Source organism: Rhinocladiella mackenziei (genome assembly GCF_000835555.1).
Source record: "Rhinocladiella mackenziei CBS 650.93 unplaced genomic scaffold supercont1.2, whole genome shotgun sequence".
In the NCBI taxonomy this organism is placed as follows: domain Eukaryota; kingdom Fungi; phylum Ascomycota; class Eurotiomycetes; order Chaetothyriales; family Herpotrichiellaceae; genus Rhinocladiella; species Rhinocladiella mackenziei.
The window spans coordinates 2,447,731-2,469,177 of NW_013550603.1; the positions used below are offsets into that span (position 1 = coordinate 2,447,731).

Here is a 21,447-nt window from a genome sequence, read left to right on the forward strand (position 1 = left end):
CCCAACGACAAACCCCCTCTCAGGAATCATTGTGCAATGACACATTGACCACCACAACCTTCGCAGGAGTGGCGTGCTCTCTCCAGCCCCTACAAAATTACCTCAGCTGCCCTCCGTTTTTGATCCAAGGCTGCAATATATGGCAATATCCTGGAATGGCCAGCCATGTATATGCTTGGGGTGTAAGTCGAAGTCTCTCGTTATCAGTGATTGTTTATTGTCCACTCTTATAATTTACCCGTTGGTTACAACGGTTGTTATTGTCTTCTTTCACAATATCTCTCACTTCAACCCTCGCCACCGAGCAAGACTGGGAAGAATGCGCGGCCTCTCTTCGCGATACATTTGAGGCCATCCAGCGCTCGCACGAAGATTACCTCGCCGAACACGACTCCAGTCTCGCTCGCCCAGATGCTGCCTTCGGACGTCCTGGGTGACCAACATCCTCAAGGCCGCTAGCCCCAATCGTACGATCGCTTCCTCCGCGGATTTCTCAGATCAATTATCTCACCTCATGGCCAGTTTAAGAAGCTCGGTAGAACTGTTGATTCAGCTTCTCTCTTCACAGGAGAACTTGTGCCTCTGTTCCCTGCTTCTAGGCCCTCGTCGCTTGCTATCTTGCCCATTACAAATCTCACCACAACGCCCCACATATATCCAACACCGCCTCCAAGGAATCCTACTACAACCACAACAAGTCTTCCGCCGACAGAGGCGTCTACATTTAATCCGCAAGCCGACAACTTCAATGTCGTGTATTACTCTCAGACTGACCTAACTCCGGCCATCCCTCTCACTCAAGTCTGCGATGACAATTCCATCGGATATGGTCATCATTGCATTCGTCATCAAGCTCTTTTGCGTTGGAGGGCCTCCCCGAATTGAACATGGCATCCAATTGCTGGGCACCAAACTCAGCACAATCAGCAGCGGGGGTGACCAGCCTTCTGGATTGCATGAGAGATGATTTCGAGAGCAAGATTTCTACCTACCAGAACAGAGGGAATAAGTTCTGCTCAGCCGTGGGGGAACTTTGGAGATCTCTCAATGTCCCGCGGAGAGAAAGTTGTTAAGGTGGCACATACAGTGTGAAGTTTATTTTCGGGTGGATCGGATCCAAACTTGACGGCGATACAGCCTTATGGCCTTTCCTTTTGAGCGTAGAGTGAAACCCACTAATATCTTCCAGGCAACGAAGTCACCACCGACGCAGTCTATATCCCGACCTTAGTATCAGTGCTGCACTAGCTCCTAGTAACCGACTCGTCAAAGTCGTACTACGTCACCACAGCGCCTCAATGCCCACGGCCGACGCCTCCACCCCTGTCTCCGAATTGCTTAAGGATATCGACGTCTTCAGCGTGCAGTTATACAACAGCTTGTCGCGCAACCTGGACGCCGGCGACGGCTTCCTCGATCTCTACAAGCGTGGCCCAACAACCTCCTGCCCAGGGGCATCTCCGGGCGGAGAAGAGCAAAAAGTTCCCACCGGGCCGCAAGATTTAGCAACGATAAACTTCCTCCTCCGTTCCCCCCTCGTCGAAGTTCCACAGCATCAACAACGACATCATTGCCCCACGCCTACTGATCGTCACCTCGGCCTTCGTGCACGCACGTTCCCTCTACGTTGACGTGTCGGGCCACAGGACTGTTCTGGAGCAAGCCAAGGCTCTGTCTCTCCCGAATCTTGCGGGCGTAATGTCCTAGGACAGTGTATATCAGGAAAACCAGTGGGACAGCCTGTTGACGTAAGTGGTATGAATATGATGTTCGTAGAGGTTCGTCAGGTAGGTTATGCCGTAATTTGGAAGGATCATAGTGATCTACTCTGGACAGGAGAGTGAAAAATGGTAGCTCATGACTTCCTGTCTGATAAAGAAATCCTTTCCTTGCAGCTACTAATATGTGTGACATGGGATGAGGCTGCGAGCCCCTAGCACGCTAAACAGTGTCTAGTGTAGTCAAGTCATGGTAACAATCTTCGCCTACTACATAAATATACAATGTTTCGTCCCGGTATTGCATTCGGAAGAGGTCCTTGTCTTCCTATCGCTCGTCTGTTAAAATTCATAGATCTGAAACAATTCAGCCCAATAAAGGATCAAAAATGTCTCCCATAATCCCTGCCTCTTACGACTGCTGTCCTGGCGGCATAGTAATAAGCGGCCAACCCAGGGGCCCAAGTCCGTCAAAGTAATGGCTGGGCGAGAAGTTCATCATGGGGTCGCCACCACCTAGGCCGTTTTGTGTCTGCGGAGACGTCGGGTAGCTGACATACATACTGTTGGAGTCGTTGAGCAAAGAGGCTAGCGATGTGGGAATTGTCTGGGTTGGTGTCGTTCTAGAAGGGCCGGTCGCGGGAGATTGGGAGAAGGCGGGATATATGGGAGAGGTAGGGCCTGGTTGTTGGCCTTGACCTTGGGATTGGGGTAAGAGGGTGAATGGGGGCTGCCATTGCTGTTGCGGCGGATGACGATTCGATGGAGACTGGGGCTGGTTGTGATTCCTCACTTGGTTTTGCATGTACAGAGGTTGAGGGAGGTGATTCATCTGATTTGATGGATTCTGATTTTCCTGATATGGAAGCGAGTTAGGTAGCTCGAATTTATGGGTAGATGGAGTGTTGGAGCCGTTGACAGGCATAAATGGTGTTTGAACAGTAGTTTGTCTCGAGGAATTGTCGACCAAAACTTTCCGATATTCTTCTTCGAGAGCCTGGACACGAGGCTGAAACTGTCGTTGCAAATGGTTACCGGTTCCTATGAAGGTGTCAATATGAGAACGTCGTGCATCTGGAGCACTTACTCATAACTAGATCTGCATACGCCATTAGTGATATCCAGCCTTTCAACTCGTTCGTCATGGCCTCAAATTGTTCCATCGTTACTGGTGCTATTCTTCTCCTATAGATGTACAGCGTGATACCAAACCCCGTGGCGTAAGCCAAGGTTGAGTGCCACGTAAAGTCGACACCTTTGTACTTGCTCGATAGGATATGAAAATTTTGCAAGAGACGTTTTGACGCCTTGTGGCACATATCTAGACGTCGATCCATCACGTCGGGATCATCGCTTGTACAACATACGGGATGATGAAGATTCAACTGATATTCAGCTGCCCACGTTTCAATGAGTAGGGTCGCCACCACGAGATTGACATGCTTGGGCTCCGATTTGGTCGATTCCTCCCAGTCTTGTCGCCAGGCGATGATCTTGGTATTCAATGCTTCCACAGTTCGAAGATATTCCGCAGCGGGTTTTCTTACAGCAATGATGTTGTTATGAAGTTCTGTTAACAGAGGGAGTAGTTTAGCCACGTGTAAACAGGGCCAGAAATCACAATGGCCCGAAAGGTCAGAAGAAATGCCGTGCTTGGATATTTCAGAGTCTTTCAGAGCTTTGGGAAGAGGCAAATCAATATGCTGGAATTGCCATGGAGCAGGCAAACCAACCCGACATCCCGTCGTCACACACACGGCCAACATAGAATGGAAGATCCTTTTTCGAAGCTCCTTGGAGAGTGGGTCGTTTTCACCTTCTGGGAGTTCAATCTTATCGGGATCTCGATGATATTCTAACTCGATTGCACGCACAAGGACTTTGTGACTGTAAGTCCAAGACACCCCCGGTTTGGGGAGGGTCCGAAAATGGACAATGATCAACGCCATAGCTTGCATGGAAGCGATTGACCGGTCATGGAACAGGTCGCGGTAGAATCCCAGGGCGTAATGTAAGTAACGCTGTGAATCCTCGAACTTCTCGGCGGAATGAAGGTGGTTTCTAACTGCCATTTGATGGGAGATAATGACAAACACCATCACCACTTGGACCCGCTCCGCCGCTGACACCGAACTCCGGTCGTCATAGAATCTGTGGACGAGTTCCATGAAGCTCGGTCTGTGGACCACGGGGACATATTGTGACATTACGACCAGAAAATGATGGGCATCTCGTAAAGCTTCATCTTTGGAAGGGAGCCTGGGATCTTCGACTCGCTGATATCCTGTGATCGTGTTGGTGATGGATGTTCTCGACAAATTGAATACGTTCCTTGTATCCTTTGGGTATTCTCTCATCATTTCACAATCCCAATCCGCAATATCGATTGTGCCATCGAGAGTGTCGACGAGGGTACCTTTGACAGGGCCCGAACAAAGTGGTTCCGAGTGATCAGGAGCAGGCCACCCAATGTAGCGTGCATCTGGCACAGAGGTTGCAGGACATCTTATTGCAACAGGAAGAGACTCTTTTGGCGTCGCAGACACGGGAGCGACGGTCTCTACCCGCTGCAGAGGACCGTACCTGTGCTGGTAAGCCGCCAGTTGTTTTCTCAGGAATATGAGCTCGTTTTCTGCACGATCTGACTCTCCTCTTTCCCTAGCTTGCCCTGTAACACGATCGGTGGTGTAGCATCGCAGACCCTTCACGCGACACGGTTGACAGGCAACTGGATCTGTGTCGCACTTCATCTTCCTCTCTTTGCATCGATCGCAGGCCTGACCCGTCCGAGACGTGGCTGCGAGTTTCTTTCGCACGGCATCGCTGTACTGGGTAGGCACTTCGGAGAGGGGCTTGATTCTTTTCGCAGACGGACTAAGGTCATCAGTGGGAGGCGAAGGTCGTTTCGAAGGCGTGTCCATGGAACAGGAAGAGTGATTTGATGAGTGTTCGAGTGAGTGGTGGCCAGAGCTAATGGCAAGTACCGTGAAACACAAAGGGCTTACCCCAGGATTGGAGATGCAGGATAAACGAACCCATAGGCCAGGATTGTTTGGGATCCCAAATTTCGGGGAAGCCGCCTGTTGTCTCGGGGGCAAAAGCCAAATGGGTCTCCCTGACGTACTCGAGAGCAAGCGAAGGGGATGTTCGCCAATGGATTTGCTCGTAGACAATAGAGGGTGGCGGGTTTGTCTCTGGGCCTGCCGATAACCGAAGTCCGCGATCTCAAGGGCAGGCCGGTTTGATGCCCTGCAAGTCGGTGCTACTTAACGACCCGGTAGCGTTTCGGTCAGCAGATGAATGCCGTTAGGTCCCCAGTTTCAGCCTGGAGAATTTGATATCTTGCTCATTTTCTGTGGAAAAGCTTCAGCTCTTCACAAGACAAAAGGGCGCAGAACTGTGCGGTCTGAAAGGCCCTACCGTCTGACAAAGACATCTATGACCATATCAGAGAGATTCTGATGCAATTGAGCGTCAGACAGCCCTTTTCCACCGGCATTCAGCTTTCTCACGTGACACATATTGTCTTGGCATCATATTTTCAACTTGAAAATGGTTTGCCTCAGGCTCTCAAAGTCACCAATCCGCCTCCAGCCTTCCATCTCATCGGCCATGGCAGAATCAGTTATCGCACTGAGTGGTAGCCTAAGCAGTCAAAACAATCACACATCTCATCGTTTCCTTTTCTAGCATCACCACTTCTCGAATCCTTGACAGAGGACAGAGCTTGAGTAGGCCAATTCTCCATAGAACATGCGCTCGTCCAAATATGATTCCCCTCGACCTGGCCCGAAACCACCTCACCCGACTTCTCCGTTTGCATTTCCACCTAGAAGACAAGAAGACGTCTTCAAGTCTCGCTCACCGGACCAACGGAGTGAACCATCCCCCCATTTTGTGGAAGACCGCAGAGGAGACCGCCAAAATCTAGCATACGGATCTCTAGATCGACGCTCCATTCCACGCTATCATACTGCGGGTAATGGTGCATTGATCGGCCTGCCTTCAAGGTATCGCATCACGTCTCGATCGGAAACTCGTCGTGAAGTCGAAAATGTGGACCTTGACTCGGTTCGAAGATCACGCAAACAATCTCTACTTTCGAATGTATTCAATGATGATATGAAGTCCAAGAAGCTCCTTTCCCGCGAAGAAGGAGACGAAGAGGACCCGCACAAAGATTTCCTGAGGTTTGAACACCGCCATCCAAATAAGAGGAGACGGATAGATGCAGACGCTGATCGCCACGATTCCCAAGAAGACGACAGTTATGGGTCGAGCTCAGGGGCCGAAAATGAGCGTCTAGCTGAGAATGCATTTGATGCTTTCAAGAAGGATCCTGTGCATCAGCACCACCTGAAACTCGCAAATGCCACTTCGGAACGACCTCATGACGTACAAATATGGCAGGCTCTCATCGACTACCAACAAACTTCTTTCCACCATGACTCTCATGATTTCCGGCCTTCTTCGGTCCGGAGTCTAGCAGAACTCAAAATATCTCTCTACGAGCAGGCACTCTCACACATAAACGATCGCGAGGGAAGACAAACCCTGATCCTGGGAATGATGCAAGAAGGTAACAAAATCTGGAACGCGGAAGAACAGGCTTCACGGTGGCAATCTTTCCTCGACAATGACTCTTCCTTTGACCTGTGGATTCTCTACCTAAACTTCGCGCAAAGTCATGCTGTCAAGTTTAGCTTTGAAGAATGTTTGAATGTCTACAAACGCTGTCTTCGAATTTTCCGGGATTCACCTGCTCGTTCTCGTGACGCACAGTGTGTCTATCTTCTGCTGCGTGCAACATTGTTTTTGTGGCAGTGTGGATTCACTGAGCATTCCATCGGAATTTGGCAAGCGCTTCTCGAATACAACTTTTTTCGGCCGGCCAACTTAACAAGCGAAGAGCTTCTATCATCTTTTGGTCAGTTCTGGGGAAGTGAAGTTTCTCGGATAGGCGAGGAGGGTGCAACCGGGTGGGGTTCTGAAATGAGTCCCGACCTTGAGCCCAAAGCTGACGAGGTTCGGTCTCCGATCCACGGTTTGGATTTTGACACCTGGGCATCTGCCGAGTCTAATCTCGAAAAACATGCAGGGATGCCGGCAAGATCTCTGGACGATGTGAACGAAGACGACCCTTACCGAATTGTTCTCTTTTCAGACATCAAAGATTTTCTCTTCACCCCACTCACAGACCACGGCTTGAGAATGCTTCAAGACGCCTTCTTACTCTTCTTGGGGCTCCCAAGAGTCTCTCATCTCCCCGAAACAGAGCATTGGACGCGCGATCCCTTTGTTTACAGCCACTCTCCTGCCACAGCAGAACCCGCTCTATTTCTGGGTACTCCAAAAGACGGCGGTGGTCTATCAGAGGACTTTCGACATGACATTCCTGTTTTCCAGGAAGTGAGGTTTTTGCCGCCTGGTGTTCTGTCTCCCTCGAGAAAGCCTGCAGGGTTCCATTCCCACTTTGCTCGCCGCGTATTTTCCCAGTTAGCAGCAATCAAACTTCAAAATCAACCCGACGAATTAATGATGGAATATGTGGTAGCTTTCGAAGCTGATATCGACCCAAAATCCGCCCGAAAGCTGGCCAAATCATTTCTCAAGTGCAAGTCCGATAGCCTGAGACTCTACAATGCGTATGCCAAGCTTGAGTGTCAACTGGGCAATTTCGAAGCGGCAGAAAGGGTATGGTCTACAGCACTATCGATGCGCAGCTCGCTCAACCAAGATGCCGAGAGCAGGACCTTTTCACTGTTTCGCGATTGGGCATACTCTTACATGTTCCGGAAGAAATACCGCCAGGCAAAAGTCTTGTTGACCATGGTCACGGACACCCAAATTGATTTGAATAAGCTCCAGAAAGAAGACGCAGAGAGCTCAAAGCCGTCGGTTGCCACCCAGATCAGGGTAGAACAGTACATCCAATCCCAATTTGATAATCTTGTGTCCAGAGGTCGATTTGACGTTTTACCAGAGTTGATTGACGTTCTCGCCATCCACAAATACCTGAATGATAACTTACGTCTGGAGAGTACCTTACAGACTTATGACAATTTCCTCAAGCTTCTTACCGGTCCGCCAGCGACGGTGTCTCCTGCTGTGGAAAGAGTGCACGTACAACGAGCCAGTCTCCTTCATGCACATTCAACCACATTTGGGAGAGATTTCAGGCCTAGGGAGATATGTGCCATATTGATGGAATCAGTTGCCAGATTTCCCGAAAACTTCTATCTTCAGTTGCTCTGTCATTACTATACCCAGAAGTCTGGACTCATTGACAGATTGCGCCAAGTTGAATCCAAAGCACGAGTGCACGATTGGACTAAGGATGCAAGAGGCAGTATCATTCCATGCATACTTGATCTTCTGGTCGAACTCAAGAGACCTTCCTATTCTGGAAGCACAAATCACAGCATTCGCTCGGCTTTCAAACGCACCACTGAGCAAGGGTCCCCGGGGCATCACAGTGTTGAGATTTGGAAGGCGTATGTCTCGTGGGAATTATCCAATACGGTTGACGACGATCGAATAAGACATAGCACCGAATCCAAGGATCAAAAGAGAGAACGCGAGAGGAAAAAATCGGCTGCTGAATCTTTCTACGCCTCTCTTCGGGCATGCCCTTGGGCTAAAGAACTATATATGCTTGCCTTTGGGCAGCGCGTTCTAAGAGACGTGATTGGAGATGATGGTTTAAAGCAAGTGTATCAAAGCATGGTGGAAAGGGGTCTGAGACTGCATATTGATATCTCAGATAGCCTTCCGGATTCCAAGTAAATAGAATTAACCATGAATCGCTGGCAGGAGTCCTTGAACTCCGAAGGCTGAGCAGCACCACCCGCCTCGGTCGTTTGATAATCCGCAAGGCTGCCAACCCGACAAGGGAAAGCACTCCGCAAGGCTGTGATTCAGTCTTGGCATGGTTTAAACCCGAACTAAACTCCGCCACCTTCACGGTTCCCCCAACTATATTTTCTCATGGCAGCGTGAAAAGTGATTATTGCGGCCTCAATTTTGCGACGCAGAACTAAATTGTGAACGGTCTTTCAAGTATTGCCATTGGCATTTCAGATGCAGTTTTCTCACGATTTGTTAGTAGTGCAATCCTGCTAGTGGCAATCTGCCGGCAATGACCACGACATTCGCGGCGCAGTTACGCACCATCGCCGCAAACTCGACAAACGAGTTAGACCTCCGTGCTCGTCGAGACGCCCATGGCGAATCCCTCATTTTCGAACGAAATCTAGCCGTCCAACAGGATTGGGAGACTGTATATCAAATATGCGTCGATGGTTTCCAGGAGCTGTGTCGGTTAGACTCAAGACTTCGAGAGTTCGATCAGAATCTCTACAGCCCACAAGCCAAGAACCAGGACAGAGAGCAATTGAACAAGACGCAAAATGAGGCTCTCGGAGTCGTCATTGAACGATGTCTTGCACTTCTGGGGGGGAAAGTCATGCTCCGCCCTGGCGTTAGAGCAGTGGAATGGCTTGTGAGAAGGTTCCGCGTGCACGTTTACAATACCAGGGCGTTTCTTCTGACATTCCTTCCCCATCACGAGGCACCCGTTTTTCGAAACGTGTTGAGCATTATTCCGGCCAACAAGATCACGGGCGAATGGAAGTTCCTTGGACCCTATCACAAAGTCGCCGCCAACATTCCCCGCCACGCACTGGTGTACACCGCTACACACGATGACGCCTTCTTTTCGGTCTTCAACCATCACACTCTCCGTGTCTGTCAGGAAGGCGCAAGTTACCCACAACTTCTACGCTTCTGGGGCAGTATCGTCGTTGAATCGGTTAGAGGCAGGCTGAATCAAGTCAAGAGCGGCAGAAAGGAAGTTCAGAAACAACGGTTGGAAGATGCATTATTAAAGATCCTTCCTGCGCTCAGCGAAGGACTGGGAATCAAAGATTGCGCCGAATTGACATTCAGCTGCTTTACGATATCTCTGGTTTTGTCGAGCAACTCCGAGCTCGAAGACCGTGTGATTGATTCGTTAGTCAAGGCTATTTCACCGTTCATTACCGATGGCGAAGTTGATCCGAAATCCACCTTAGCTTGTTTGTGCATTCTCGTGGCAAGAAAGACGGAGAAGAAGGTTTCGAAAGATGTTCTTGAGCGTTTCATGAAGATCAGCAATTTGCAAGGCCGACTTCTCGAGTTGAGAGCACAGGTTCCTGTGGATGCATTGTGCGAATCGCTAATTCGTTCGTCGCTCACGGGACTGAAAATCTCGAATCTTAATTCAAGATTTGGATTCGTCGAGAAGGTTTTTGATATAAGCCTTGAGCTGTTTGAACCCTCATCGTCGAGCGGTCTTGTTGCCGTCTTGCTTCGGAAACTCCAGAATACATCTTCCACGAATGCTCTCGAGTCAGCCATCCGAGCCCATGTAATTCGGCTGCTACAGAAGCTGAACGAGTCTGCATCGTTGTCGTCTACATTCTACCAAGCCGTGGAATTGACAGACCAATCCTTACCCGAGGTTGAAGCAATAATTGAGGGAACTATTGAGCCGGCCACGTCTGTTCTCATTAAACCAGACCTCGTGGATGTGGATGGGTTGCATGCTGAAACGGAGTCAGATCCTGATAAGGCGGAGCAAATGTTGGCCGTGCTACCCTCACAGTCTACCGAACTATCATTTCTGAAGCCAAATCATTCAACGCTATTCGATCAACTTGTTCAGGTTTTCGAACTCTGCCACAAGACTGAAGCTAATCTGGCTAAATTTCAGGACCTGGCATTGTGGCGTCAGCAAACAAGAAAACCTTCGGACCTGCAAACGAGTTTCCTTTTGAGAGTTGCGAACCTTGCTCTTCCAGTTTCCGAGCGGGCCTCAGCCCTTCGGATGCTCTCAAGAATGCTCGAGAGAGAGCCTCGATTAGACTGTCAATTGCTGCTGCCCTATTTGACAGTTCTCCTCGCTGATCCCGCACGACCGATAAGGCGAGCTACCGTGACTTGCTTAACGACTATCCAAAAGTGCATGTCAGAGAATTCTGAAGCAGAGAGCAGCACCCAGAAAGATCCGGAAACAATGTATGACGGTGTGACAATGGCACATGTCAAGCGAATTCCTCCCTTGCAAGTAGTCAAACTTTTAAGTCAAGTCTATTTGCCGACCCTCGAGGAATGCATTCTAGATGGCTCCCACATTCGGAAGGTATTACAGATAGCTCTCGATGGCCCGTCTCGTCCTTTTTCGGCTGGAACAAAGACATGGAATATCGAGTTGAAGAAGTCGTTGAAGCAGAATTTGTACGACCTATTGACAAGCTGTGCAGTCAACTGTCCCCTTACAAGGGTCAAAATTGGTGTCGTTGAACTACTCATCGACGTTCACAAGGTAGGCACCACAACCACCAGCAAGGCCCTGACGCCAATCCTGAGAGATTGGGCATCTTTGAGCGACACCGATGCTACATCCATTGCCATGGTGGAAGGCCTGTCGCTACCTCAAATCGATACGGTGATGGTCCAGCTCATCAATGCACGCGACAAGGAAGCGGTCGAACACGCCCTTGCCATGCTTGAGGAAGAAAAGCTTCAGCCTAGATTGGACTTAATCGAGGCGTTTTTTGGTCGAATCGCTGCGATTTGGAAGGAAATGCGCCATGAGTCTCAAATCTCATCAGCGGTACGCCTTTTCGATATGTCATTTTCGGACACGCCGTCTCACGCGAGAGGAAGTCGTCATGTCCTGCATTCTGTCACGCATTCCACCGATGTACTTGCCACCCTACTTGATCACGCTTGTTCTGGTCTGGCTCAAATGCAGATGGAGGTGCCGCCCAAAAAAAGACGCAGAATAAGCCATGGCCGCGAAAGCATACCGAAAGAAATGATGCTTGAATTGCACGTCGCAGGCTCGAGGCTGACATTTGCGCTTGAGATTGTCGAAAATTCCCAGCCTGAGTCCCATCCTCAGCTGTTAGGAAATTTGTTCGAAGTCCTCATCACTTTGAGGCGACTTAAAGACAAGAGCGCGTCAGAATCTCCATACTTGTTCACGCTGTGCCTGGGCAGTATCCTGGCTATCATTGACAAGGCACGGGATTCAAGGAAACCAAATATTGATATGTCCAGCATTCGTGCCGACTTAGTCATCGATTGTGTTCGATCATCCGAAAATCCTCAGGTTCAAGCCACGGCTCTACTCCTCTCAGCATCTCTAGCGTCTTTGGTCCCCGATAGAATTTTGCACACCATCATGCCAATTTTTACATTTATGGGTCACAACATCTTGTCAAAAGACGATGAACGATCAATTTATGTTACCAACCAAGCAATAGATCAGATAATTCCACCTTTGGTCTGCACTCTGAAGAGGCAGGATGCAAGCAACCTAGTCCACTCTACTTCAAGTCTCCTCTCAAGCTTCGTTGCCGCTTACGATCATGTTCCTCAACACCGCCGAGTGGCATTTTACCAGAGGTTGTTGAACCGACTGGGCGCAGATGACTTCTCATTTGCAATAATTGCATTACTTTCCTCCAGACGACATCATCAAGATATGTCGACATTCCTGTCCAGCTTGATGGGTGTTTCATCCGCTGCAACCCAACTCTTGACATTCAGAAAGATCATCGAGTTAGTCACGGACATCTTTTCCCAAAATCCTCACAACGCCGAACCATTACTAGACATCACCAGGTCTAGTAAGAATGACAAGAGAGAGCGTGAAGCATTAGTCCTCTTGAGAACTGCTTCGAAGCTCCTTGAGCCGAAAAGATTGAAGTCTCAAGTCAAGGAAATGTGCAAGACGGACGAAGCTGAAACACGACTATTGTGGACCGAGTTCAAACTCTGCATTCCCAAATTATTGGCTATGATGAAGGACCAAAAGGCCAGCCATCCATCTTTGACCTCCTCGACCAAGACGTGTCTGAGTGCACTGCTTGAACTACCTTCTCTGGCAGAATTATTGCATATCACGCCAGACCTTTTGCAGGAAATGGAACAAGTCGGAGATCAAGAGCTCCAACCTCTTGTACTGAGAGTTCTGGCCACACAACTTCAACATAACGCACCGAAAGATACCAAGACCCAATCTGAGGCAATCTCTATCCTTCTCACGATCGAGAAGGTCATCACAACCACCAAGGATGAGCAGTTCCGACACGCCGCAATCACTTGTTTGGATCGAGTTGTCGAAATCTATGGTCGCAAGAGTCCTGAGGCGATCCTGTCCACTGTCTCCTTGCTCATCGACAGGGAATATGGTCTCAAATCCCCAGATTCAAGGACCCAAATCATGTCTCTTCTCTGCCTGGCTTCAGTGATGGAAGTTCTCAAAGAAGCAGCAGTTCCTATTGTGCCGCCAGCAATGACCAACGTCTTGGATCTCTTGAAAGCGAGCCTGAAAGACGACATCTGGAATGCGGAACTGCACAATGCCGCGTTCGCGCTAATTTCGTCCTTCATCTCTCACGTTCCATTCATGATTTCGGATGGAAATGTGGCGGAGATACTACACACATCCTACCAGTCATCGACAGCCAAATTGGAAGCATCCTGTAAAGAATCTAGGACAGAGACGTTGAATCTTCTCGCGCACAAGATCGATCTGGTCAGCATTGCGACAGGTCTAAATCAAGTGTGGAAAGCTCTTTCAGATAAGATCGAAGCTGAAGCGGTAATGGAGTACCTCGACCTACTCTCACAGGCCATTGAGCGGAACTCCAAATCCACAGTCGCGCACTCCGCAGATGCAGTCTCTACATTCGTCCTACAAGTCTTGGACCTCCGACGTCCACGTGCGTCGAGTGGTGGTGAAGAGGACAAGAACAACCTCCATGCAGAAGTCATCGAGCAAATCGAATCCAAGCTTCAGGCTTTGGGCATCACATTCATCTACAAGCTCAACGACACGACTTTCCGCCCCGTCTTCGAAAGCTGGATTGACTGGGCGATGCAGGGTTCCGATCTCTCCGTCGCTTACTCTGATCAAGCAAAGACAGCACGACTAACGAGCCTATTCAACTTCATCGGCCACTTCTTTGCCACACTCAAGAGTATCGTGACTTCGTATGCAAGCTACATACTCGACGCGGCCAACGAGATTCTCCGCTCCGTGACCCAAGAATACGCCACGGGCGATAAAGGTGCCTCGGTCTCAGAAGCCTCGCTTGCGCTGTATGAATCAACATTGCACCTCCTCACGGCAGCCATGACACACGACGCCGACGGCTTCTTCGCATTCCCAGCCCATTTCTCACCTCTTTTCAATTTACTCGTAGCAGCCCTAAAGCTATCATCCGCGAAGCTCAAGGCCTTGCGCAATACGGTGTCGACAATGGTGATTCCGGCCCTCGTCTCGCTGGCGACCGCGACGCAAGATACGCCCGCGCACCACCATGCGCTAAACCACGAGTTATGTCAACTACGCCACCACGGCTCTAGTGCTGTGCGACTAGCCGCGATCCGAACGCAGCTGGCGCTTACGCAGGCCGAGGACGTCGGTGAAGAGTGGGTAAACAATGTCGTCGTGGGCACGACGAGCACCAACACGGAAGGTGGCGGAGGTGTTGGAGTAGGTGGTAGTGGTGAGACCATGGTGTATGTTAATGAGAGTCTGGAGGATGATGAGGAGGAGGTTGAGTCCGAGGTGCGAAGGTGGGTGAATATTGTTAGAGAAATGGTAGGGGAGGATGTTTTTGAGGTGTAAATGTCGGAAGGGATAGGATAGGAAAGTGTGGCTGAGTTCATACGGGATGGAGAATTGGGGAAATGATGAGATGAATAATGAACCGAGAGAGAAGTCCATTGATATGGGATAGAGGAAGCCCCTGAATGTCCAGCCTTGCTCAAATGAGGCGTTGAGCATGTGCGCAGAGCTTGGCCAATGATACGATCCTTGGGTCCCTGGCATTTGTTGGGCATTATTGGCAAGGAGCCCGGAGCACTCCATCGTGGTGTTCGATGACATGTGGAGTTGACATTATGGCTATGTCAAGTTCCCATGCGGTGATGAGCCACGTGGCATAATCAGTGGCATTCGGCTACTCCTTCGCGAAGATAGATTATTCGTCGTGTCTTTGGTTTGAGAACTTTAAAATCTTCATTTTGCTGATGAACAGTATTGATTTCGGTGTTTGCTGCTGCTTTGCCTTTGGATTTACCAGTTTCATTCTAAGAGTGTGTGAGATACTTGCTGAAGCTGGCCCAATTTGATAGAAAAATGTTTTGCCCAAAGATAATTCTGTTGCGAATCGAGATTGAGATTTTTCATACCTTTCTCAATGTCGCGAGTTTCGGCCTGCCTGTTTTTGCTAGGACGGTTTGCCTCCTTGTCTCTGCGATCAAAAGGCCATGCTGTGTGAAATTTCTTTCTTTGTTTCCTCTCGGCTGCTCCCAATCGCCTGTTGAAAGCCATGTTAGAGACCACGAAGTTGACTGTGATGAGGATACCGAGAAAGAAGACCACCACTTGCCGCTGAGAAGAGTACGGACTAAATATGAGAAGTCTGGTTGCCGAACTGTTCGTGCCACGAGCCAACAATTTGTTTGAAGTAGCGAAACATCCATAGTTCGCTTGACGCAGATCAAAGGGCCTGTTTGGATTGGCTAGCAAGGCAACAAATATTGGAGCGGTTTGCCATGATGGGAAGCAGAGTAGGAACAATGGAAATAGCTTTGCATCCGGTTCACGTGCTGATGTAAACCAGAGAAATGGGTAGGGAAAGAATGGACAGTATGATAAACAAGCTTGCTTGTTGAGATGCAGAGTAACACTTGCAGAGTCAATGCCTGAAGCATGTTGGCGCACAGCAAAGATGTTTATGCAGACGCGGTCGGAACAAAGGATAGAACTAGAAATCATGGTATCAACATGGGGAAGGATAGATGACCCCTGGACTCGTCAGCCTCGAAATGGCCATGGGGAGATTCTTGGACGGAGAAGGAACGAACGAACCAACTAGATCCCTTCTGAGCTTCGCACTCTTCGCTGTGCCTTTTGTCCCTACCTCTTCCCCTGCTCGACTCTTCGCTTCAACTCGCCATTGAACTTGTTGATCATCTTGATCAAATCCTGGACCATTGAATTTGGCACCAGGAATTTCAACATGCCTTCAATGCGCTCCCCATGGTCAAATCTCGTCTTCCCTCCCTCTTGGGGCACGAGAATAAACCAGTGGTGACCTCTAAGAACCCATGACAAGCTGGTGGGCATGGGCCCTCCTTTCCAGGCGAATTCCTTCTTTGGTTCCCACGTGACCATGTGAGCATTGTAGGTACCCGGTTTGGCGGTCTCGGACGTTTTGTTTGTAAAAGTGATTTTAGTTCCCACTGCCGGATTGGGGTCATGGCTATGAATCGATGAGAACCAGGTATTCCAATCTTTCCAGTGATCGAAGTCGATGAGGACATCCCAGACCTGGTCGGACGGTGCATCGATGACTATTGAGGATAGGGCGGGCATTGTGACGCAGATAGGCCGTCTCAACGTGCTCTCAAAATTGTGAAGAAGGTAGTAGAGCAACTGTCATCAACTCACGAGATTGCACGTGTTATTATATAGGAGGGCCATTTGGTCCCCCTCAGATGTTTTAGTCTGTCAGCTGCAGGGTCCTGCATATGAGAAACAAAGCCATTGCTGAACCGGGCACCCTTGTCGAGGCGAATGAAGCGATTTCAAGCTGGTGGAAGACAAAGTGAAAACCTGGAAGTGAGGCCGACATAAGCACTTTACTGTGCCAAGCCACCGCGTCGTCCGTCCGATATTCATCCGTGCAATCGACCTGCTCAGTCCTCAAGGCTGAGCACCTCAGGGGGAAAAAACTGCCTCTTCATGAGCCTACGCGTGGTGATTCTGAGCAACTCATACTATCTTTACACGGTCATCATGCACCTGACTCGTCTTAGCTCCCATCATAACCAACATACGCAGCACATTCATATCATACTACATTTCCCCGACCTGTGACTTGGGCAGCGAAAAACCTTTTGATAGTCTCCCAATAACAATGACATGATGCCTATTGATGTTGGATAAACACAGCAACTATTAATCAATTCCATCGCAGCCCAGCCGACTCATCTCTTCGTACTACGAGTCCGTCTCGTAGTTCGTGTTGACTGTTCTGGCTTCTTCTCTGGCGTTGTCTTCTTGGTCGGAGTCGCCTTTTTTCCTTTTTCCCGTCCCTTACTCTCGCCTCTAGCGTTTCTCTTCTCCCGCAACGGTGGTGACGACTTCTCTTCTTCTGTCATATTTATATCTTCACCCTCATCAGCTGCATCTTCGTCTTCATGCACATGAACTTCTTCTTCTTCTTCTTCGCCGCCATTCTCTTGGGTTCTCCCCTCGACTTCCTCATCCGGATCATGGACTGTCTCGTCCTCGTCTTCTCGTTGTGCCTCTCCGTCTTTGACCTGGGCTTTCTTCTTCCGATAAGAGGGCGGCGTGCTTGCAAGTCGATCCACCTCCTCCATTTCAGCGTCATCCGCGTCACTATCTGCCTCGGCATAAGACACAGCGTTTGAGACACGGGCACTCTTTCTTGATGGCATTGTCGGGCTTGAAGGTTCGGAGCTTTTTCGCTTTGGCTTGGGTGTCTTTCTGATTGCGAGAGAGGCCTTCCGGGGTTTCTTGATCGATTTCTTCCTCTCCTCGCCATCGCCGTCATCATCTCGACCAACAGCGTCACTCTTTCTCTTCTTGTCGCCCACGGTCGACTTCTTGGCAGGCTGGCCAGCATTCTTCAAGGATCTCACGTAGGTTCGGACTAATTTCTCAAGTCCACTGGCGACATCCTCGGGCAGATAATTTTTCTCGGCGATTTCCTGTGCGGCTTCGTGACTTGGTAAGGCTTTGAACAAAGACCGGGGAAGAGTTACGTGGCCAGGCCAAGTCTGGAGAAGGTTGACACCTTTCGCGTGTGCCGGCATGAGGTCCGCATAGTTTCGAATGACGGCTTGAGAGAGATCACTCAAAACGTACAGTCGCTTGCTAGCATCATCCGAATTGGAAATGCCGTCCCTCGCGCCCTTGACACGTTGGGCAATATGAAAAATCAACGACAGGTTGTCGTCTGTAGCAACCGTGAAAAGGTAGAAAACAACATATTTCGAGAAATCCAGCAACTCTCCATCAAAGTCATGGCTCTCTGGACTTGGATAGTCTGGGTGGTGCGCGAGCAGGCTAAGGAGGCGCGCAAATATTGACTCCAGGACATTCTGATGCAATCTCTTGTCTGCCGATTTGGCTTGGAGTTGTTGCCTCGCATAGAACTGTGCTCGAGCTCGGATCCAGGTTATCGTCGACGTTCGAAGCTCGATGTCGGGTTCATAAGCAAGGAGGAATAACGCGGTGAACCATCGATGAGCAAGGCGATTTTGGCCGAGGTATTTCTTGAGGTAGTTGACGAAGCCGCTCCGCACTGGATTTGGAGGATTGATCATGATCATGGCAATTGATGTAAATACGGATGGAGTGATTGCGTCCTCGCACTTCCGCTTGTGACAGCAAAGCTTGAGGACGAAATGGACAGCGGTGAGTCGTAAGCGGTTCTTCTGTGCAGCAGGGGTGTCCTTCGAAGGAGTTATCTCACCATCATTCTCGATCAAAGACGAGAGATGGCCAATAGCATCTTTGGCCGACTGCTCAAAATCGGCGGCATCGAGTTTCTCATCTTGCGACCGACAACGGTTGACAAGGATCTTCAACGCCAATTCTTTGGATATTGTTTCGTCATCAGGTATGTCGCTCCAGGCATTTGGGTCGGCCTTCGAACCGGGCGTGCGATTCTTTTGCAGAATGTCTGCGACCGCCAGCTGTTGAATGGCACCTGCCTCCATACTAGCAACAGTAGGAGCGAGCAAACACACCTGGGAAATGGCTGATAGTCGAGCTAGGAAATTCGGAGAGTCCGGTTGACAATGCTTCAGCGCCTTCGATAGTACATCTTTGGCATACATCTCCTTCTTTTCGGCCGCCATCATCACGATCGAGACAGCGTGCTTTGCAGCCCGAGGAGATCTCGAGAACAGCGCAAATTGAGTCAACGCGTTGAGAAATTTACGGTCCTTTGGCACTTCAGAGGGATATTTTCGAGTGAACCCTGCACATGCTTTGAGTGACTCAGCCGCGCCGACTTCTTCCCCCCTCAAACCTGAAGGTGCGCTTTCTTCGATTTCCGAACACAACGCTTGGATGTGGGATTTGAGGATCTCCGGATTGCGAGCTGATATTTCTTTGAGGACTTCATGGGCAACGTCTCCCAACCCGCCTTCGTCGGTTCTCGATATCTCCATGATAGTTGGGACATGGCTACGATTGTAGGTAATCAATGCACAACGATACAGGATAGACAGGATGGTATCCAGAAGGGATTGCAAATTAGCTGGACCCTCACGAATTCGCTTGGTGAGCTCTTTGATGGCCTTGGTTACCGTGCGATAATCGTGCTCGGCGCCCATGGCAAACCTTATCAGTTGATACCAACGACGATTGTGCTGTTTGGCGAATTTCCAAAGCTCTGCCGCGACACCGGTCGGGTCTGGGAAAGGCTTAGAGATGGTATCGATGAAGCGGGTGAGGCGGTCTTTGATCGTTGTTTCAGAGGCGCTGTCATCAACAACACCACCATTGAAATCTTCGCATGTCCGTAAAAAAATTGTCATGGCTTTGCTTAGTTGAACCTGTCGATTTTGAAGATTGAAAAATACGGGACGAGATTTGGGATCCAGACTTTGCACCAAAGTCAAAATCCGGCGGGCTCTGATGGCATCCGGATCGGAAACGGGGCCTTCTGGTGAGTTTTCATCTTTATCTTTCGCTCGCTGCTTCTGGCTGTCTGTCCGAGAAATTTGTACTTTGAGGGGTGGAAATGCGAGCGGCAACAAGCTTTCATAAAGAGCCTTGTCGAGTGCAGCATGAACGTGCGCGTCATTGGTATAAAAAGCACGGAATAAACGATTCGGAATGTCCCCCACCACCTCTTTCACAATCTCAACGCCTTCTTCGATATCTCTGGAGGCAACACCCCAAATTCGAGCCAGTAATTCAATCGCTTCCTCTCTGACGCTGTGCTTTCGGTCAGTGACACGATCCATCAACGTGGACAGAACAGTGCCGGGCTTGGCTAGCCCTCCGTCTGCGCCGAGAGTATTGATGATAGCCAGATAGCTGAAGTTATTGATGGAGTGGACGGCAGTTAAGCGGACATGTTCCTCGGGATCGCGGAGCATTTGCGCGAATCCGGAGAGTAGTTCCTGAAGCTCTTGATCGTTGAGTCCAATACCTCCCGCCGCCGTCAAAAGTATCCGAGAAGCCGCAACGGCCCATGCCTCACGGACAGCTGGTGATCTATCATTCCGGCGGCCCAAGAAAGTCTGATACGCTGCAGCATGTACTGTAGCAAACGGCTTGGGGGAAGCCGGTGTCACTAAGGAATTGGTCGTCTGCTGAGGGGCCTCTGACTGCTCTATCGACGGCAGGGGGTAGGCAGCGGGGTCAAGGGGCGCTGAAGGAGGAAGTCGTGCGATTCCGATGCCAGCCATGATGTCTCCTATAGTTTCGGTGGCAAGCTGGCGAAGGGATGGCGAATCAGCAGAGAATTCTGCTTCGATTTGGGGGATGACATTGAGAAGGACATCGGGACATGCCCGCCATAGCTCCCTCAGGAGACGATGAGCTTTCCGCAAATCTGCAATTCCTTCTTGCTCGTCGTCGTCCGAGTCATCCAGGTCAGAAATCCTTCTATGTGATGGTTTGGAGAAGCTATTGGCAGATGTAGTAGCAGTTGCATCCACAATGACCGTACCGAAGTACTGCGTGATATGTGCGGTCATTTTCTCAGGACAGGTGGTACAGAGTGACTTGGCCATATTATAGGCTGGAGGATAGTCCTTGAGGAGCAGAGTCCCTTGTTTGTTATCCAACGCATCCCGCTTCTTGCTTTTTGCACTTTGTTCCCGGACATTTCGAGCATCCACGCGCATGAATTGGGATATAATGATATCGGTGACTTCTTGGGGTAAGGTTACTTCATCCACAACTGCAGCGAGGAGGTTCTTCAAATGATATTCCACGCTCTTTGAGACCTCCACTCCGGAGGTGTTGTTGCCTGACCCAGAAACAATATCAAATGCTGTAGTGAAAAGGGAGACGATCAAATTCTCGTGATTCGGAATGTCAGTCACCAGTAAAATACTCTGCGACTCGGCCAAGGAGCTCAATATGTACATGTGCTGGACATTGTAGGCGTTGGTCGGTTCAGCAAGAGCAGGAAGAATGGAGTTGATGGTAACAGTGAAGATGTCCTGGGAGGGGTATTAGTCGTGTGCGAGACGCCGTGTAATGTTCGGGTATACTCACTTTGAGCTGACTGTCAACGAATGGTGCATCCGGTGCGCAAATCTTCAGAACATCCACTATACATGATACAGTCCACGCTCTCACGCCCTTATCCTTGTGTCCTAGAAGATTCGCATTTGCGAGGTCATGCGCAAGTGTCGTAAAGGAGCGCGAATCGACCTGGTCAAGGTCAAAGTGGCGTAGTTCCGCTGCGAGCTTTTGTAATCGTGCCAGGAGTTCTGCAACAGGAATCGCCTTGCCAGCGCGCCATGAAAGAGTCTCGCCGAATTCGAGGCCGGGAATATCATAAGCTCGTTCTTTTGACGCAGCTTCGGCCGCGGTAGTAGTAGTTCGACGCCGAATAGGCATTGTGTAAAGATTCACGAGCTGATAATCATTTTCGAATGGCGCGAG

At 49.8% G+C, this 21,447-nt stretch overlaps 6 protein-coding genes across 6 annotated transcripts; 3 read left to right on the forward strand and 3 right to left on the reverse strand.

Moving 5' to 3' along the window:
• Window positions 1-1,298: 1,298 nt before the first annotated feature.
• Window positions 1,299-1,631, forward strand: Z518_02677 (uncharacterized protein; the record flags this gene model as incomplete). The annotated part of the gene is made up of 1 exon (XM_013419704.1): window positions 1,299-1,631. One exon carries the CDS (start codon window positions 1,299-1,301, stop codon window positions 1,629-1,631), a length of 333 nt encoding a protein of 110 aa, XP_013275158.1.
• A 499-nt stretch (window positions 1,632-2,130) lies between these two features.
• Window positions 2,131-4,639, reverse strand: Z518_02678 (uncharacterized protein; the record flags this gene model as incomplete). Its single annotated transcript, XM_013419705.1, has 2 exons — window positions 2,131-2,759; window positions 2,806-4,639. The coding sequence occupies 2 exons, from the start codon at window positions 4,637-4,639 to the stop codon at window positions 2,131-2,133; spliced, it is 2,463 nt and encodes an 820-aa protein (XP_013275159.1).
• Window positions 4,640-5,471: 832 nt separating this feature from the next.
• Window positions 5,472-8,504, forward strand: Z518_02679 (uncharacterized protein; the record flags this gene model as incomplete). Its single annotated transcript, XM_013419706.1, has 1 exon — window positions 5,472-8,504. One exon carries the CDS (start codon window positions 5,472-5,474, stop codon window positions 8,502-8,504), a length of 3,033 nt encoding a protein of 1,010 aa, XP_013275160.1.
• Window positions 8,505-8,856: 352 nt separating this feature from the next.
• Z518_02680 (uncharacterized protein) lies at window positions 8,857-14,403 on the forward strand (the record flags this gene model as incomplete). Its single annotated transcript, XM_013419707.1, has 1 exon — window positions 8,857-14,403. The coding sequence occupies one exon, from the start codon at window positions 8,857-8,859 to the stop codon at window positions 14,401-14,403; it is 5,547 nt and encodes a 1,848-aa protein (XP_013275161.1).
• A 1,296-nt stretch (window positions 14,404-15,699) lies between these two features.
• Window positions 15,700-16,158, reverse strand: Z518_02681 (uncharacterized protein; the record flags this gene model as incomplete). The annotated part of the gene is made up of 1 exon (XM_013419708.1): window positions 15,700-16,158. One exon carries the CDS (start codon window positions 16,156-16,158, stop codon window positions 15,700-15,702), a length of 459 nt encoding a protein of 152 aa, XP_013275162.1.
• A 614-nt stretch (window positions 16,159-16,772) lies between these two features.
• Window positions 16,773-21,402, reverse strand: Z518_02682 (uncharacterized protein; the record flags this gene model as incomplete). The annotated part of the gene is made up of 2 exons (XM_013419709.1): window positions 16,773-20,999; window positions 21,055-21,402. The coding sequence occupies 2 exons, from the start codon at window positions 21,400-21,402 to the stop codon at window positions 16,773-16,775; spliced, it is 4,575 nt and encodes a 1,524-aa protein (XP_013275163.1).
• Between the last annotated feature and the right edge of the window lie 45 nt (window positions 21,403-21,447).